The sequence below is a fragment of the Colletotrichum orchidophilum genome (assembly GCF_001831195.1).
Source record: "Colletotrichum orchidophilum strain IMI 309357 chromosome Unknown Scaffold_41.1, whole genome shotgun sequence".
Taxonomy (NCBI): domain Eukaryota; kingdom Fungi; phylum Ascomycota; class Sordariomycetes; order Glomerellales; family Glomerellaceae; genus Colletotrichum; species Colletotrichum orchidophilum.
Genome location: NW_019172997.1, coordinates 1 through 18,087, shown reverse-complemented (window position 1 = coordinate 18,087; position 18,087 = coordinate 1). Strand labels below are relative to the sequence as shown.

Genomic DNA, 18,087 nt, shown 5'->3' with positions numbered 1-18,087 from the left:
GCGAACTTTTTGACACCGTAACACAAAAGACTGCAGTGCGAGCTGTCTATCGATGCCTGGCCTTCTTCCTGCCGTCCTTCTCCCTCTCGTACGCGTTCGCCTCTCTGCCCTCCTCGTTCTGGATCTCCGCCACGAGCCTCTTGTACTTCTTCTCGTAGGCCTCGTCCTTGGCCTTCTTCGCACGCAGGTTCTCGCGGGCCATGAACTGGGCGTCCTTCCTCAGCTCTCTCATGGCGCCCTTGCGCTCCTTCTTGTGCTCCTTCTTCAGCTTGGCCATCTCCGCACGCTCGCGATCCGGGTCGTAGTGTTTGTTCGGGTCGTACGAGTCCTCGAACTTGGGGATGAACGTCTTGATGGCGAGTGGACGGTGGTGGTGCAGCTCAAGCGGTCGTCTCGAGAGCTGGGCGATCTTGAGCATGCGTTCCATCTTGAGCTTGGACTTGTCGAGCTGTTCACCCAGGGCTTCGGGTAACTTGGCGCGGCTTGACTTGCTGGTCAGGTGCGCCATAATGTCCAGTGCTGATTGGAACGTCTCGTTGAAGGCAGGCTTTCCAGTCCAAGTGTCGGCAGCAGCGCCTAGGAGTTGAAGCGTGGTGCCTAGCAGGGCGACCTTCTTCGACTCAGCTTCAATACCAGTCACCTCTGTCTTGGCGCAGTCAGCCGGCGAGAGTTGTCGGAGCTCCGTCTTTCGCGCGTTTGCGACGCGAATGCCCACTGCAGGCTCATGGAGAGGGAAGTTGCCCGACAGCTTGGAAACTGCCGAAGGAGCTAGCGCGCACAGGGTGTTGAGCGAGAAGCTCATCACCTCGGGAACGTAACGCTTCGAGAATTGCTGGTACTGAACTGCTAGGGTCGAAAGATAAATACCAGTGGCGTAATCACTCAGTGTTTGCGGAATCTTGCCGCCCAGGTAGCGCCCGATGGTAAGCATAGCAGGAGTAGCGACCTGGTGGAAGTGGTCTGAGGTAGGGAATGTCGATCCGATAGCAGTCAACAGTGCCAGGTCGCCAACATGTACTGCAAGAGGCCGTTGCTGGCTGATCTCCTCGAGATGGGAGCGGTACTGGTTTGCGATGTCGACGGGAAACATTTTGGCGAGAGAGTGGATATGCCGAACCAAGCTCTCCAGCACTTGGAAAGATGGGCTGTTCTCCGTCCGCGGGCCATGACCGATCATGTCCACAAGCGCCTGGGCAAACTTGCCGAGCTTCTCCTTATTCCTGCTATCCAGCTTTGGGTGGTACAAAGCTCGGATGCGCTGAACGATGGTGGGCAGCTTATCGCTGGGATACTTCTGTGACAGCGCTGAGAGTTCCTCGTAACTCTGCGGACATGGGAAAGTATAAGGCAACTCGGAGCTGTCGAGTTCCGCGTCCCCTTGTCCACCTGCTTGTGCGAACACAGAGCTCTTCGATTCCTCCTCGTTGAGCAAACCTTTCGTAAACTCGTCGTCTTCAGAATCATCCCCTTGATATTCCTCTTCTTCGCCCGACTCCTCCTCGTCACTCTCGATCGGTTCCAGGTCCGAACCGCTAGCAATCAAGTCGTCCTCGATGAGGAAGTCATCTTCATCGTCAAAACCAAGCTCAGTCGCCGTTGGGCGAGTCTTGGTCTTGATTCCCTTTCCGAGGCCGAAATCCTCCTCTTCCTCTTCGGGAAGCCACTGGAAAGCAGGATCCTCGGCAGGCTGATCCTCCATCTGCTCATCCTCGCTTTCTTCGTCAGAAGAAACAGCTTCGCCGTTCATTCTCTTCAGGCGCTTCTCCTCAAGCTCCTTCAATCTCTTGGATTCCTCCTCCACCAATTCTTCGTCGGTCTTCGTGCGCTCTGTTGGAGCCGCACGGCGATCCTGAACAAGCTTCTTCAGGCGCAAATCGAACTCCTTATCGAACGTTGCCTTGTCAACTCCAGCAATCAACTTGCTTCCCTCGTCCTTCTTCTGCGCATCCGATTTTCCATGAGCCATCAGGAGAGCGTGAAGGTTTGGTAGCTCCTTGTCCAATTCCATCCTCAGGTCCGCATCTTCATCCTTGGCAACCTGGCGCTCGTATTTATGCATCTTCGATTTCGCAATAACCTCTTCCATGACCTCTTTCTTGGACTTTTTCCTGTCCGGCTCATCATCTGCTCCCTCTTCTTCTTCACCGAGACCAGCATCGCGCAGGCGCTTAAGCCTCTTGTTCGCGGATAGGGAAGAGTCGCTGTCGTCATCTGAACCAAGGTCGTCTTCGTCGAAGTCGTCTGCCATATCCGCATGGTGTTCAAAGTTGAGAGTCTGACCCATGTGCGTCAATTCGCCAAGCGGCTCGGCTTCCTCGAGATCGAAAAGCGACGTCTTCTTGTGTGACCTCTGCTTTTCGCGGGCGAAACGTTCGAGCATCTTCTCTTCCTCGGCCAAGGATGGGTCGTTTTCACCAAATCGACGGTCAAGAATTCCGCCGACCTTGTTGCGCTTTTGCATCTCGACGAGAAGCGTCTCCCGACGCTGGCAAGTTTGTTAGCATCGCATGCCGCTTGGAGCAGCGGTGTAGTCTTACCCTCTGCTCGCCCAGAGACTTGGCTTCGGTGGGACGACCATTGATTCCTTTCGCTGCGGCACCGGTCTGAGGCCTGTTGGTTGTTATATCGAACTTGGGTCCTCGTGGGTTGTGCTTCAGGTCAAAGGGGTTAAATTGTTCTCTGATTTGTCCCAGTGCAGCACCTCTCTGCAGGCGCTTGTCGGTCTTGGCCTTTTCGTCCTGCGCGAATTGACGTTTCTGCTTCTTAGACTTCTGAGGTCCAGTAATTCCCTGCTCCCTCAGGGAGGCTTTGAGCCGCTTGAGCTGCGAGCCGGCCATCTTATCGAGCGTAACTGATACTCGTCGTTGTTGTCGCTGCGAATAATCACCATCAGAAGCAACTCGGTCCTCGCACTTGCCCAAATTTTTTGAGCGGGACAGGCTTATCTTATCGCGATGGTGGGGATTCAATGGGCGGTGGCGCATGGCAGATTCAATGGTTGCTCTGGCTTGAGCTCCCAGCGTCCGTCCCTGCAAGCTAGCTACCACGGCTACCTCCCAGCTCCAGTTGCGTGCCTTGAGCTTCCGACACTCAAGGCTCAAGGCTCAATGCTCAAGGTTCGATAAGCGACCATGCTTCAGAAAGTTTCGTGTCAGCATCAAACAACATGACTTGGATGTCATTTATTCGCGATGAGCGCATTATCCTCGTTGGCATCGGCGCCGCTACGTTTGGCTTGGTCACTATGATGACCCAGATGCTGACATACATCCGCGACGACAATGAAGTCAAAGTCACGCCGCCCAAAACGCAGTACATTACTCAAGAGACCGAAGATGCGCTTGGTCTTGATACTCTGGACAAGTTGCTATGCCACCCTAATTTCTCGATTCGAGATGTCGCCATCAAGATACTTTGCGATCGCGCTGTCAACGACAGCGGTACGGTGCGACAGCTTCTCTACGGCATCACGCGACCTGACTACGACACTCGTATGAAGAATCTTCGTGCTATGGCAACGCTCACCGGGCAGACCAATGGTAGGAAAAGCCATCTTTTTTACGGGACGGACGAGCTGACTGACTTCCAGACTTCGCAGAGGGCCTGTCGAAGTTGCACACATGGAGAGCGTACTCAGCTCTTGTCAGATCCCTCGAATTAAGCCTCGGCGACACGGAACAGACGAAACTCGACGACAAATACTGGGACGAGTACTACCTTCGCGATATGGCGGAGAGGTTCTGCCTCATGTTCGTCCTCGAGCTCATCACTAAGTACGGCGCGGATATGCTGGTCAAGGCTAAATTTGTGGAAAAGTGGTTGGCAAAACAGCAGTGGGGGGACAATGATGCTGAAAGGCAGGAAAACTTCATTTACTACATGGAGCACAAGAATAACCGTATCGTCGACATTGTTACGAGGATCGCACACACTACCCAGGGAGCAAAGGCGATACTCGCCTGCAACCTTGCCACCAAAACCAGTTTTGACCTCAACCCGGATACTAACTTGGCTGGGTTTACCATTGCATTACAGTCCACTTTGTGCAACGCCGATGGCGAAGACGAAGCGCTGCAAGCAGTAGAGCAAGTGCCTCGGACACGAGAGCACTCGGCCGAGGAACAGCGTCTCAGGCGCCAACACCGCGAGGCGATGGTGTTCAACGACGGTACGAGACCGATTGGAAGGGAGGACATAATCGAGAGAAGCCACGATTCGCCGAGCTAAGTATCGAGTGTTGCAACGGGAAGACGAAAAAAACATGGCGGATAACATGAAACGGCGCCTGGCATATGTACATGGTGTACGTTCAAATACGGCTTCCAGGATCAGATCAGCATTACAACGATTTGATGGATCGCGCGCCACCAAATCCGCATGGGCCGGCAACGACAGGCAAGGGTACTTCAAGCCATGACTGTCTAGGTAGGACAACTTCTGTACAAAGTAGCATGATTTGAGGTGGACCGGCGGCACGTGTAACAACGCGACATAGGTATGTAGAGGATTCGCATCCAGTTGCCTGGGGAGGTGGGGGACCCGGCTACCTAGGCAGTTGAGGGGGCCTCTTCCGTGGCCAACAGCCTGCCCGGCACAGCAGGGTTAGCAACACAGACCCAACCATAGACTCACGACGAGACACGAAAGAGAAGAGCGGTTTGTTTGACCCAAGAGTTGTTCGCGAACTGTCGTACTTAGTTCCATAAAATTGCAAGGCGTGCTGGAAAGATCGAGACAGATTGGCGAGGTTGTTTTTCGTCCGATGAGGAACTCCCAGTCTCTCACCCAGCGTCCAGGTCCAGTTTCCAAAAAATTAGCGCGTATCCGTAGACGCACTGGACAAGTGGTAAGCACCCTGCGGCACTGGTCAAGCCCGCAGCTCGCACCCGATTCGGATGCTGTTCCCAGAAGCTTTGACGCTAGACCCCGGGTCTCTCATTCATCGTCGGCAGGTAACCATTCTCGACGGACTAGGCGGTCCTAGCAAAGCTCATCCGGTTCATCGGGTCTTGAAGCATGTGGAGTAATGTCGAAAGGTACCGACGTACGACGATGTCGAATGAAGCTGTGCATTGTTGTTACGAACAAGCTGAACACGACGGCACTGTTCTGACTCGGGTCGATTTGTTTACTTCAACTTGCCGCAAGGTTCTGGAACGGGAGACGGAATGCGGGTTTACTCTTAGGTCAGCAGCAACCGTATTGGCGGATCTGATGCGACGCTGCCTTTTCCTGTCTTGTCCTCATTCGCATCATGCAGCCGCGTGACGACCTGCAGGTGGGATCCATTTATACTTTTCGAACCTGGAGCCTCTTTCTCTTTTGGGGGAGGAAGACGATAGCAATATTCGGTGCCCCGACTCATCCCCTGGTTATTTCGAGTCGTTTCAGCCGTTGAGAGTGGACATTGACGGGCTGCCGGGAAGAAGGCGTTGCTTTATGGCGGGTTCCCCCCCTTCCATACCAATGAGGTAGCATCTGTTGCGGTCTGGGATCTTCCATGGCTGCAATCCATCGATGTTCAACGGCGTCTGTCTAAATTTGGGAGGCGCAGACGGGCGAAGTGGTGCAGGAAAGCAAATGTAAGATTAGTCGCCGAGATTGGACAATGACTGGTTGCTCGCAGTAATTACCCTGAAGCTGCGCCAGTTTACATTGGATAAAAATTGCTTTCCTTTGCCTGGGTGTGACTGGGAAGACTTTGGTAAACCGTGAAGCACACTATCAAGATAAGAGGAGGTAACTTTTCCAACACAGGTTGCACCACTCACTGCGTGGCAACAGTGGCATTGAGCGAAAGACTGACGACGAACACGTTGCATGCAGGCGGTTAGCCGTCCAACAGCCCCTGCTGGCTGGGCGTCGAATACCGATACGCCTGTTCGAAGCATGCCGTAATTATCGGTAGCTCCGCCGTCTGCGTGCAGCGGGGAAACCGTAAAGCAGCGAAGGTTCGGACGATGCAAAACTACGACAGCGTCATGGCAACCGCGAGGGGATGGAAGCAGCTGGAGGCCTGGGACCACTGACGAGCCTTCCCTTGTCGACGTTCCAGGGTCTCGTAGAGATCTGCGGCCGCGCTACGTTCCGCTGCGATACACGATGGGGAAGATGAAGGAGCGATGCAGACCGGCGGCCCAATTGCAGGCGAGCATCTACTAATACCAGTATGAAGCTTTACATACCGCCGCTGCTCTTCTGACTGAATCGGGATCCACGTAAACATTGACAGCAGTTGCTCCGCGATACAAAGAGACAGCTGTGGAATGTGCCTGACCTGACGAGACCAAGACAGACGCACTTTCTCGTTTTGCCTCATCCCAACTCAGATATAGCTCACTGCTCCCCAATCATTCGTCTTCCGTCTGTCTCGCCTCTATCTTCCCAGCCGTGTGTGTCTTGGTCTCGTCATTCTTTGCATCCCACCAGCCCGCAATCCCACCTCATTTACGACTCCTTCCTCAATTACAGGGTATTCAATCCAGAATACCACCTTCCAACGACTACGAACACGGAATCACAGTATCACCTGCTCCCACCGCAAGGGTAACGCTACTCCGACTGACGGATCACCAACCTCTTTCCCGCTCCACTTGACAAGTTGACATCCATCACCCCTGCATTTCGTTGGCCTACGGATCCTTCCCCAAAAAGCTGAACCAAAAAGTGGTCAACGTCTGAGACCCCCATATCAGGACGGCCGTGCTCTCAAGGGGAAAGGAGGCTCAGAGCATCACAAAAAGCCCCTCGTCTGGCGACCACTTTTCCTCAAGCGCTGCGCTGGGCTTCTTTTGTCCTCCATCTTCTCATCGTCGCCGTCGCAAACTGCCCTGCATCGTTGCCCGGGCCGTTCTCTAAGTCATACGTCACCCCCTTCCCTGGTCGCGGTCTGCACTGGTCAAGCTATTCAGAGCTGCCAGATGATCTGTCAAGCTTATTGAAAGACAAGTTCGCAGCCACATCGGAGACATTCATTCTCCCCGCCAGGTCAAAGACACGCCCAAGGACCCGAGACGATCACACCTCACGGCTCTTTACCTTTCTCAGCGCTCTTTCGGTATAGCGCCCGTCTCTGTTTGCCATTTTCCCGCCCAATCGACCGAAATTTGTCCTGTCCGCCACGTCTTTGCCCTTGCTTTTCCCACCCAAGGCTGCCAAATATTTACAAATCAACCATCCCAATCCTGTCGCCCAACCTGGCCTGCCTCGTGCATCTCATTCGCTGCCTGGCTGCTCTTGCGACTAAGGCAAGTAACCTTAGTTGACGTCGGCCCTTCCTTGCGGGCGACGAGTGGGGCATTCGACCACAACCTGGAACCTGGTCTGACCTGCGCCGCCTAATAGCGACCCAAGGCCAGTAGAGCTACCATCGAGCGCGATATCTAGCGGTCACATTACTGGTCGGGTCCCTGTACACAAGCCGCGGCGCCCAATAATTTTTTGTCTGGTCTTATACACCCAAACCGACCCGACTGTCCATCATGTCCGTCACCACAACAACAGCGACTGCTGCATACGCGCCGACCCATAGAAGTCTTGCCCACCCGCCGCGAACTCTTCGCAAAGCTACCAGCTTCACTAGCAACTTCGCCTCCTCCACAACCGCTTCCTCTCCCAGCCTTAATTCTCTCTACAACACCCACTCGCGTCTCACGCCCTCGCACCACACCCTTCCGCGCAAATCCTCCTTGGCCGCGCTGACACCCAAGTCCCTCGCCTCCATTCCCGATGTAAGCGAGTCCTATGCCTACAATAGCGTCCTAGCCGAGTCGCCCGATCGCAAAATGCCACCTGCCACCCCTGGTAAGGCCGGGACTGACTTCGTTCTCGGCGATGTCGTTGAAGTCCCGGGAAATATGCTTGGGACCGTCCGATTTATCGGTTCGGTGGATGGGAAGAAGGGTACTTTCGCTGGTGTCGAGTTGCATCCCGAGTTCTCCCAGCGGGGCAAGAACTCGGGCGAGGTAGAAGGGTAAGTTTGCGCTCTACCAACCTGTCATGAATAGTCATGTCTGACTTCATCTAGCGTTTCCTACTTTACCACGACTCTTCCTGGCGCAGGCATCTTCCTCCCTCTTAACAAAGCTGTGAGACGGGATTCTCCCCCTGGCTCGTCATCCAGCTCGTTTCCTCACACTCCTACTGCAAGCACCATGGGCGGTCTCAAGGTCGGCACGCAGAACTCGACGAACACACCTCCGACGCCATCAGTGCCGTTATTTAGCAAATCCGTGGGCCCTGGCGTTAACCCCGGCCGATCAGTCAGTCCTCAACTGAAGAAATCGATGAGCAGGCCTTCGGTACGCCCAGAGTCACCTGTACGGAAACTACAGATGACCCCAGGACCAAGACCATCGCTGGCGACGCCCGGCAAAGGGCCTTCCAAATATAGCTCTCCTGCCCCGAATCGCTTCGCGCAGAGTGTCCGCGGAACGGCTGGAGACCCGAGCAAAGGGTCACGACTGGATAGGAAGCCAAGTGTTGGTCCGCGCAGTTCGTCTGCTCTTGATCAAACATCCATGTTTGACGAGGAGCCGATGCCACAGCCACCGGCCACTCTGCAGCGAACACAGACAAATGGAAGCACCAATTCAGTATCTTCTTATAGCTCCAAGTTCAGAGTGCCGTCGCGGGCTGGAGCTGGATCAAGGGCCACATCACGAGCTCAGAACGATGATGAAGTTGACCGGCTTAGAGCACAACTAGACGACCGCGAAAGGCAGTTGAGGGATCAAGCATCCACGCTGGCAGAGATGGAGAGCAGCCTGACCGAGCTTCAGACTCTTATGGAGAGTTCGGATCTGTCAGCACCCAAGCGCAACAGTCTCGATGATAAAGACTCGATGCAGCTTCGCGCATTGGTCAGAGAAAAGAACGAAAAGATTGCGATGCTCACTGCTGAATTCGACACACACCGAGCAGACTTCCGAAGCACCATCGACACCCTCGAAATGGCCAGTTCCGAAACCGAACGAGTGTACGAAAAGCGCATTGATGAGTTGATGATGGAAATGCGAGAACTCGAATCGCGGACGGATGACGTGGACTCGGTTGCCCGTCAGTTGAAGCAGCTCGAGGAGTTGGTTCAAGAGCTCGAAGAAGGTCTCGAAGACGCACGGCGCGGAGAAGCTGAAGCCAGAGGAGAAGTCGAATTCCTTCGTGGTGAAGTCGAGCGCACACGAACAGAGTTGCGTCGCGAACGCGAAAAGGCATCGGCCGGCATGAACGGCGTTCCAGGTTCAAACAACGGAGACCGTGGGTCAGTTTCCAAGGAGTTGGAGCAGAAGGAAGACGAGATTCGGGGGCTGAAGGCTATCATCCATTCCCTCAGTCGCGATTCTGTTCCTGGTGCCGACAAAACTGAGGACCCCTCCATACGCGAGAACGCGACAGCTCGTGAAAGGCTGGAGCTTGAGTTGGCAGAGCTCCATGACGTTGTTAAAGACAAAACCCATCGTGAGGAGGAGCTCGAGCGAGAATTGGAGAGGCTTCGTAGGGGAAGCGTCACGGCTCAATCGAATGGGCTCATGGCGAACGGAGGCGCTCAACGTTCTTCACTCCGTGATTCTCGGGATACCGTCGTCCTGATGCGCAATAGCGAGCCCCAGTCTCCTACGGCGACGCACAAGCGGGTTCGTACATTGGACACGATGCCAGAAAGTGACGCCTACTCGTCAGTCACCGATAATAGTACTCTCTGGTGCGAAATTTGCGAGACTGGCGGTCACGATATTCTCACTTGCACAAACATGTTTGGCAACGACGGCGGTAAGACCAACGGCGACGCCAGCAAGGCAAGCAAGGAGGACTTGAAGCCTATCCCCGCCGAGGACAAGCCGGCTCCTCTGTCGCCCATCAAGTCCAAGCCACTTGCTCCTCCACCGAGCGTCAAGATCTTCCCGAACCCCATGGATTCCGGCCCTGTCGCTGGGAAGGAGAGCGGGGTTGTTGACGTCTCCAAGTGGTGCGCTCTGTGTGAAAGAGATGGACACGAAAGCGTCGATTGTCCATTCGAAGACGCATTCTAGGCGGGTGGACTTTGAATCTCGACAGCAAGCGTTGTTTTGGGTTGAACAAAAGGCATGGCTAGTCCGGTGCGCCTGCCATGAACGTATCTTCAATGTCAGAGTGCATAATGTCCCAGTCTGTGTAGGATCCATGGGTGGCTAGAGCGATGGAAGTTTTCGTTCGTGATAGCATTTGTAGCGATGATACCACAGCTCGATGAGAATTGTGTTTCGCGGGGTTGGATTCGCATGCTGTGGAAGTCAACCGACAGCAGGGGATGGCATGAGGTCATTGGCTTCATTGACATTCACCCCGAGAGGTTTCTATAATACTAATAGTAGTAGACCTTAAAACACGAATAATGAATACGTCGCAGACAACCATGAATAACATCAGCCAGTTGTCTACCAATGAGCCTCGCAAGCTTTGAAGCTCCTCGGAAGAAGTTTAGGGTACGGGCTGCATTCCGACGACAAGGGTCTTCCCGTCGCTGCCGGCCGGGGCCTTTGGTGTTCAATGCCGCCTCAACGCCTCCAGTGCCCGTCTACTTTCTCCACCTGAGAGGGTCCCCAGTGGCGTTTCACGGCCTCTGCGCACGACGGGGATTTGTATCTCAGCAGCAGTGCGCAGCCCAGAACAGAGGGACTTGATGGCAGTGTTTCCTTCCCTTTGAAAATCGCCGCAGATCATGTCAAAGTTTTTCGTCGTGTCTTGTTCAATTTCCACTGACGGCAAATGTGATATGTGCCTGTCCAATTGCTTGCGGTGGGCAAAAGAAGTTAGGTTGGTCTGCATACACTCTTCCCAGCGACCTAGGTACCGTATATTCACACCTCGATTGCGGACTCGGAAAAGACAACGGCCCTTCCGCGTCCCGCGTTCCCCGAAAGCGGATCCTTGGTCACCACTGGACCGTACCGCAGCACTACCTACGGACCTGCGTCAGCTCCTGCCCACTTTGGTTACCGGGGGGAAACCCAAAGCGCACAGCAGTAAGCAAGCTAGCTGTCCTGATTCTTGTTCTTCAAGGCGCGCCCGCGCAGAAACCACGAAAACGCCCAATTCGCAATATACGATACGACCATTGAAGCTTTCTACTTTTTTTCGTTCTTGTATGCCTGCGCACTTCAATCTCAAATCTGTTGACGACCTCTCCCAATTTCGTTCAGCGCGGACTACCAATTCCGGGTAAAGAGACGCTGTCTCTCCCAAGTGTCCCATCACAACCAACCGCCAAACCTCGAACGGACGACCGCTACAATCACGAACACGAACCGTTCAAGAGTGCCGTCCCCCAAAACCCCTACGCACCTACATACCAGACGATTCCGACGTCACCGCCAAGAACAAGATAGCCCGAAATGGCGCAAATATTGCTCGACGTGGTCTACTCCTTCGGCAACTGCCTCAACTGCTTCCCCGGTTCGCCGACACTCAAGATCAACAGCCGGAGCTTCAAGATCCTCCGCCTGCTCGGCGAGGTAAGCGCACTTTCTCCTCCCTCCCGTCATTCTATGCCCCAAACGGACGTAGACTAATTGCTGAGAAATGAACAGGGCGGCTTCTCCTACGTCTATCTCGTCCAAGACACCCAAACCGCAGAAGAATTCGCCCTCAAAAAGATCCGCTGCCCCTTTGGCGCCGAGTCCGTCGCCCAGGCCATGAAGGAGGTTGACGCCTACCGCCTCTTTGCCCGAAGCCCGGGCATCATCCACGGCGTAGACCACGCCATCGCCACCGAGCGCGGCGGCGAACCGGGCTCCAAGACGGTCTACGTCCTCCTGCCCTACTACCGCCGCGGCAACCTCCAGGACCTCATCAACGCCAACCTCGTAAACCACACCGCCTTCCCCGAGCGCAGGCTCATGCTCCTCTTCCTCGGCGTCTGCAAGGCGCTCAGGGAGATGCATCATTACACGGGCGGCGGCGGAGGGGCTACCGGTGGGGACTCGCAGCAGCAGCCCGCGGCGATGGAGAGGATGGAGATGGGCCACGGCGACGAGGACGACCAGGGCGCCGGGCCGAAGCGCAAGAAGAGCGGAAAGAAGAATAAGGGCGGGAAGCGCGTGACCAGCATGGCCGCCGCCGCGGGCGCTGACGACGAGGACGAGAACGAGCAGCAGAGACCGTTGATGGAGGGCGAGACGCCCGGATCCGGAGACGTCAAGTCGTATGCGCATCGGGATATCAAGCCAGGTTCGTCGCCTTGTTCTCCTCCCCCCCCCCCCTCCTTCTTCGTCCCACGCAAAGAGACTAACTAGCCAACCCCCTTACCACAGGCAACATCATGATTGACGACTCGGGCTCGAACCCAATCCTTATGGACCTCGGCTCCATCGCGCCCTCCCCGATCCCGATAACCTCGCACTCCCTCGCGATCGCGGTCCAAGATACGGCCGCCGAGCACAGCACGATGCCCTACCGCGCCCCGGAGCTCTTTGACGTGCGCAACGGCTCCGTCATTGACACCAAAGTCGACATCTGGTCCATGGGCTGCACCCTCTACGCCTGCCTTGTCGGCAAGTCCCCCTTTGAGGCCCGCTCCGACGAGACGGGCGGGTCCCTCAGCATGTGCGTCCTCGGCGGCGACTGGCGCTTTCCCGATGAGGGCATCAAGCGTACGGGAACCAGCGGCGGGATGAAGGGCAAGGCGGCGGCAGCCGCCGCCGCCGCCACGGACGCTGGGTCTGGGGGCGCCGGCGAGATCAAGATTAGCGAGCCAATCCGCGACGTTGTGAGGAAATGTCTCAATGTCGAGCCTACCGAGAGACCAGACATTGACGAGCTCATTCACTTGGTGGAAAGCGCCATTGAGGACTTGCCTCAGGACGGATCGTTGTGAGGGCATTGATTTGACTGCACACCTTGTTTGGACAGAGGAAAGGAACAGTGACCCTCAAGTGATGTATTGTATAATGATGTTTCACCTTTCTACTATTCCCAGGGAGATTTGATAGGCTTCATGTGACCACGGCGTTTCAGGGAGGGCGCTAGGGAATGGAGCTAAAGAGATATTCTGATTTTCTTTTTGTTCAAGAGTTTCTCTGATACACAGGTGTTCACGTCCCAGACGCCTATTAAAAAGCCTTCGTTGTCCATTGCAGTGCCTCCTTCACTCATGAATATTCATGATCCAAGGCTTCGTTACTTCTCGGAGTGAGCAGTTCGTCAGATTCGACTTCATCCGAAAGATATTCGTGGTCGAGACCGCAATCGCTCAAGTCTGCATCCTACAACTCGAGGCGGTAGGATGCGATCTCGAACGGCCGCAGAGTAATCGGGAATTTTCCACCCTCAATCTTGATCTCCTCAATGTCGTCCTCCAACAGGTTGCACTTGAAAACGCGCTTTACATCCCAGGTCGTCTCAATCACGCCCTTGCTCTGGCCGCCGAGACTGTCGTACACGCGGAGGATAACGTTGCGTCCCTTGCGCTTGGGCAGCTCGCCGCGCGTCACGTCCTCATCGTCTTCGCCACGTTTGACGGTGTCGAGGATCAAGGAGCCATCCCCAGTGAGCTTCACGGGACTCTTGCTGAGGGATGCTTGCACGGTACTCGGCGCAGAGAGTAGCTTCAGAGGGCTGTTGAAGGCATAGGCTGCCCGCACAGTGGAGGAACTCAATGTTCCTTCGTGGGGTAAGATTGCCCAGCGGATTTGGTGGGTTCCCATATCAGCATGGGCATCAGGAGCCTTGGGCGACCGAAGAAGAGAGAGACGCTGCAGGTTGCCGACAGTGGCGAAACCATACTTGCTGTCGTTGAGGATGGAAACTCCGTAGTTATGCTCCGAGAGATCAGCGAAACGGTGGCAGCAGACCTCGAACTTGGCCATATCCCAGCTGTGATAATTAGCAATACTTTCTTCCAGGCGTTCCAAGAAAAGCATACCTGGTGTTGTAGTGAGTAGGCCGCTTCACGAGACCATATGCTGTTTCGTACGAGGCCTCGGTATTTCTGATGTCCACGGGAAATTCGACTTTGAGGAACTTCATAGTCTCGTGCCAATCAACTTCAGCACTGCACTCAACCCAAGACTGTACCCCCTTGAGGGCGGCTGAGAGAGTGATTGTGGATTTGATCGAACTCTCTTCGCTGATTTTGATCTGAGTAGTCAAGCTGACGCGGTGGGCCTTTTGCTCAGTGATTGAGGTTGCGCCGCAGGAGAGCTCCTTTCTCGTGTCGAGGTGGTATACCTCAACATCCCAGGCTTGCCAGTAGAGTGGTTTGTCATCAAAGATGACATATTGGTTGGCCTTACCGCCCTTGGCAATAACCTCGCGATCCGCATGGCGGTCGTAGAGTGATGAAATGGTGCCATTCTCTACCTTGACCCGGAGCTGGTCATTCTGCAAGACGAAAACGCCGCTGCTGACTTCTTCAACAGTGACTGCCGGTTCTTCCTCTGAGATCTTGAAGGGGCGGATGGCTAACAGCTGGCCCTCACCACAGGCTACGCCAGCCTCAGTCTCAGAAATCTCAATAACCTCTTTTCGGTGCCAGGGGAGAGTGTTCAATGCGACGGTCTCATGAAGACAGCCCGTAGTAGCAGTGGTCGCTCCGAAAACACTGTGGATTTCCTCAAGGATCTTCTTGCCCGTCTTGAAGACCATGTCGTAGAGCTAGCCAGTCGAGTCAGCAATGGCAAAAGTGAAATCCACTGCGTTGCAGCTTACCTCGTCTGAATCATCATAGCACATTTCGATGGAGCTACCCGGCAGACAATCGTGGAATTGGCAGAGCAGGACAGCTTCCCACATGTCGTCAATCTCCTTCTTGGGATATTTGTAGCTCTTGCTGGTGTCACTGAGCGTCGCAATAGTGGCAAGCAATTCAACTTCTCTGAGAAGAACCTCAGACTTGCGGTTGTTGAGCTTGTTATTGGCCTGCGTAGTGTACGTGCCGCGGTGAAGCTCGAAATAAAGCTCGCCGTACCAAGTGACGAACTCTGTGGCTTTGGGCTGGAGCTTGTCGAAGAAGTCATCAACACTGTTGCCCATCTGCACTCTAGGCAACAAGCCAATCTGATCAGAGATACCCCGACACCTGCGGAGCTTTTCGAGATGTTGCCAAGTAGGACCACCGCCTCCATCACCCTTTCCGAAAACAAGGAGTGAGGTGTGGTCCTGGTCCATTGACTTGTGCTGGCTGACACTGCGCTTCACGTCACCAAAATGCGCTTCGGCAGTATATGTCTCTGATGGAGGCATATGGCAGATGACTTGGCTACCGTCAAGAGCAACCCAGTTGAAGGTGGTGTGTGGGAAGTTATTGATGTTGTTCCAGCTGAGCTTCTGGGTGAGAAAGCGATTCATACCAGCGAGGCGGCATAGCTGCGGAAGCTGGGCGGCGTATCCAAAGGTATCAGGAAGCCAGAAGGTCTGGCAGCGCTCGCCAAAGTTGCTTTCAAAAAATCTCTGCCCGTACAAGAACTGTCGCACAAGAGACTCACCACTGGGCATATTGGTGTCGTGCTCGACCCAGCTGCCTCCAATAGGATGAAATCTGCCTTCCTTGACCTTCGTCTTGACTCGGTCAAACGCATAAGGGTACAGCTCCTTTAGCCACTTGTATTGCTGGGCCTGCGAGCAAGCAAAGTTCAGCTCCGGATATCGGTCCATCAAATCGCACTGGTTGGACCAAGACCTAACCACTTTGCGCTTCGTCTCAGCCCAGGGCCAAAGCCAACAACTGTCAATGTGGCAATGGCCAATGCCGTAAACCTGAGGATCTTTGTCATCGCTATAGACCTTGTGTGAGTCGACATTCGAGCCGAGATACTCCTGGGCGATCTTTCGACACTTTACAATGGAGTCCTTGTTGCCGAGCTCAAAGGCCTCGATAATATCGGTGGCGACCTTGAGAGCCCTGTGCTGCTCCCACGAGTCCTGGGGAAACTCCCGCGCAGCGTCGCCAATTATCCAGATATCAAAGTAAAGTGCTCGTGCTTCGGGGTTGACAGCGACTATGTCAGCTCGCCCAAGTTGGAAGTACTTGTTTGGGTCTGGAGGCTGGATCGAGTCTCCGCCGGGAGCATTTCCGAACATGCCATTGCAGGCCATTTCGATGTAGATGGTGTGCTCCTTGCCGTCCCTGAACTCCTTGGGCAGGATCCATTCCACCCGCTCGCCGCCCCCAGTAAGACCCTGGAGCGGCTTGCCATCCTCGGTCCAGATCAGGCCTTCGTTATTGGCATCCCAGTGGAGTTCAAGCAGGTCCTTGTCACAAAGCTCTTTCGGAACGGTCAAGATAACCTTGAACCAGTGTGTTGACCATGACGGACCAAACCATGCGCCAACCTCGGTCTTCTTGAATTCGTGCGAAACAGCGTCTTTGAATGTCGGGCGGGTGGTATCGGGGGCGTCCCACACGGACAGCTGTACGTGAGGGTCGCCGGATGCGGTGCCCTCCGTCATCATACTACAGTGCAGTTAGCGGGACGTTCCCCAGCTTTACTACGGGGTCTGGTGGGGTGTTACGCACGCCAGGAGGTTGTGTTTCTCCCATTGTCCGGTAGAGTAGAATTGGTTAATTCTATCCTTGTAGAGATTGGAGATCCATTGTCCGACGGGTCGGGACGCGAGAGCTGGGTAAGAGCTCTTGCTCTTGAGGTCTCTTCCACCGCCCATGGTGTCTTGTCTTGTGAAGCTATCGAGTAGCCGATGTCCGGACTGTTTCAATTGCTCGAGAGTCCCGGGTGGAGCTGATCGATTGTTTAATCGACGAAGACGATGGGGTACCGACAAGTGGTGATGATTTGGTCGTGAAATAGTTGGAGATGATCCGACACCTTTTTCTACGACTTGAGACGCTTGAAGAGCGTCGTTGAGGTGTTTATTAAGGGTTTTGGAGCCGGTATGACTATCAAAGGTAGGTGTTCTCGTTAGCTTTGACTTTGGGATTGTCTGAAAGCAAAGACGGACTCGAAGCTCTTGAGGGGGGAAGCTAAGGCAGAGCACGGGAGTACCCCTGCAGTACAGATAGACAGATGCTGAAACACAGCCAGTAGGAGCGTGCGGGGACAGCTCGGTGCAGCGACAAGTGCGGGGGGTTGGACACAAAGGATGGGCGTGTGATAGAGGTGACGCAGCCATCATGCGATCCCCCTTGGATAAGATAGGTACGTAGTAGGTAGCCGGGACGCCGGGCGGAATATGCTCGGCAGATCCTCCACCATCAAGAACGCCTCACATACCTCATCTTATCGATATGGTGATACAGTGCCCAGCGGCTGAGAGGGGAAGATGATGGTGGAGAGGTTGGACAAGACTGGGAATAGTGTTGTGATTCGATACCAGTTTCGAAATGGCCGGTGCAAGGAGCGCGGATAAGTAGTGAGGTAGGCGATTACAATAAGGATATGCGAGTGGTGACAAAAAAAGGAATAAGGGCCGTCGGAGAAACGATGTCCAAAACAATGCAAAGCACAACTTGGTATGGTGAGATGTTGAACGCTACCTTGCAATAAGTGGGATGTTGAGGAAGCGATTCACAGAATGCAGTCGGTGTAAGTCAAACTTTCATGGCGATTGAGCGAGTGCACCTACCCAGATTGAGCCAGCATGTACGGTTGCCCTCAATCGGCGCACTTGCAAACTTTGGTCCCTTGATGGTCAATCAGGCATCGCGGTCTCAAATGCTCCTACTGCGCCTATAAGGTAGGGTGCTAGTGCTGTAAGGTAGTGGTCGTCGAAGACACATACCCGCAACCACCGACCAAGTGGAGGGGGCTCTGCAGAGGTCAACCACCCTACGATTAACTCGGTTCATCGAATACAGTTAATCGGATGAAAGCTCCTGCGATTTACCACCCTCCATTGGGTTGCATCATCTCCTACCTTCTTCCCCAACTCCATAGTCCATACCAAGGGTCACTAAAGATCAAGATGATGAAAGTGAGGAAGACATATGAGACAGTCATAGTATATAGTTCTTGCGTATTCACACCAGCAAGTTGAATCTCGCGAGTGCCCAGCAGTTAGACATGACACCACGCACCGCGATTCGACAAAATGTAGTCTTGTGAGCTTATTACGAAAACGCAGTTACACCGGCACTACTGCTACTACTACTTTAAAAAA

The 18,087-nt window shown here is 54.4% G+C and overlaps 5 protein-coding genes across 5 annotated transcripts; 3 read left to right on the top strand and 2 right to left on the bottom strand.

Annotated features, from left to right (window-relative positions):
* Positions 1-46: 46 nt before the first annotated feature.
* On the bottom strand, positions 47-2,837 carry CORC01_05751 (Nop14-like family protein; the record flags this gene model as incomplete). The annotated part of the gene is made up of 2 exons (XM_022617393.1): positions 47-2,485; positions 2,538-2,837. The coding sequence occupies 2 exons, from the start codon at positions 2,835-2,837 to the stop codon at positions 47-49; spliced, it is 2,739 nt and encodes a 912-aa protein (XP_022476004.1).
* A 329-nt stretch (positions 2,838-3,166) lies between these two features.
* Positions 3,167-4,227, top strand: CORC01_05750 (uncharacterized protein; the record flags this gene model as incomplete). The annotated part of the gene is made up of 2 exons (XM_022617392.1): positions 3,167-3,539; positions 3,590-4,227. 2 exons carry the CDS (start codon positions 3,167-3,169, stop codon positions 4,225-4,227), a joined length of 1,011 nt encoding a protein of 336 aa, XP_022476003.1.
* Positions 4,228-7,481: 3,254 nt separating this feature from the next.
* On the top strand, positions 7,482-10,028 carry CORC01_05749 (CAP-Gly domain-containing protein; the record flags this gene model as incomplete). Its single annotated transcript, XM_022617391.1, has 2 exons — positions 7,482-7,972; positions 8,027-10,028. The coding sequence occupies 2 exons, from the start codon at positions 7,482-7,484 to the stop codon at positions 10,026-10,028; spliced, it is 2,493 nt and encodes an 830-aa protein (XP_022476002.1).
* Positions 10,029-11,369: 1,341 nt separating this feature from the next.
* Positions 11,370-12,850, top strand: CORC01_05748 (uncharacterized protein; the record flags this gene model as incomplete). The annotated part of the gene is made up of 3 exons (XM_022617390.1): positions 11,370-11,489; positions 11,565-12,204; positions 12,288-12,850. 3 exons carry the CDS (start codon positions 11,370-11,372, stop codon positions 12,848-12,850), a joined length of 1,323 nt encoding a protein of 440 aa, XP_022476001.1.
* Positions 12,851-13,238: 388 nt separating this feature from the next.
* Positions 13,239-16,635, bottom strand: CORC01_05747 (glycosyl hydrolase family 38 domain-containing protein; the record flags this gene model as incomplete). Its single annotated transcript, XM_022617389.1, has 4 exons — positions 13,239-13,848; positions 13,898-14,628; positions 14,683-16,426; positions 16,490-16,635. 4 exons carry the CDS (start codon positions 16,633-16,635, stop codon positions 13,239-13,241), a joined length of 3,231 nt encoding a protein of 1,076 aa, XP_022476000.1.
* Positions 16,636-18,087: the final 1,452 nt, after the last annotated feature.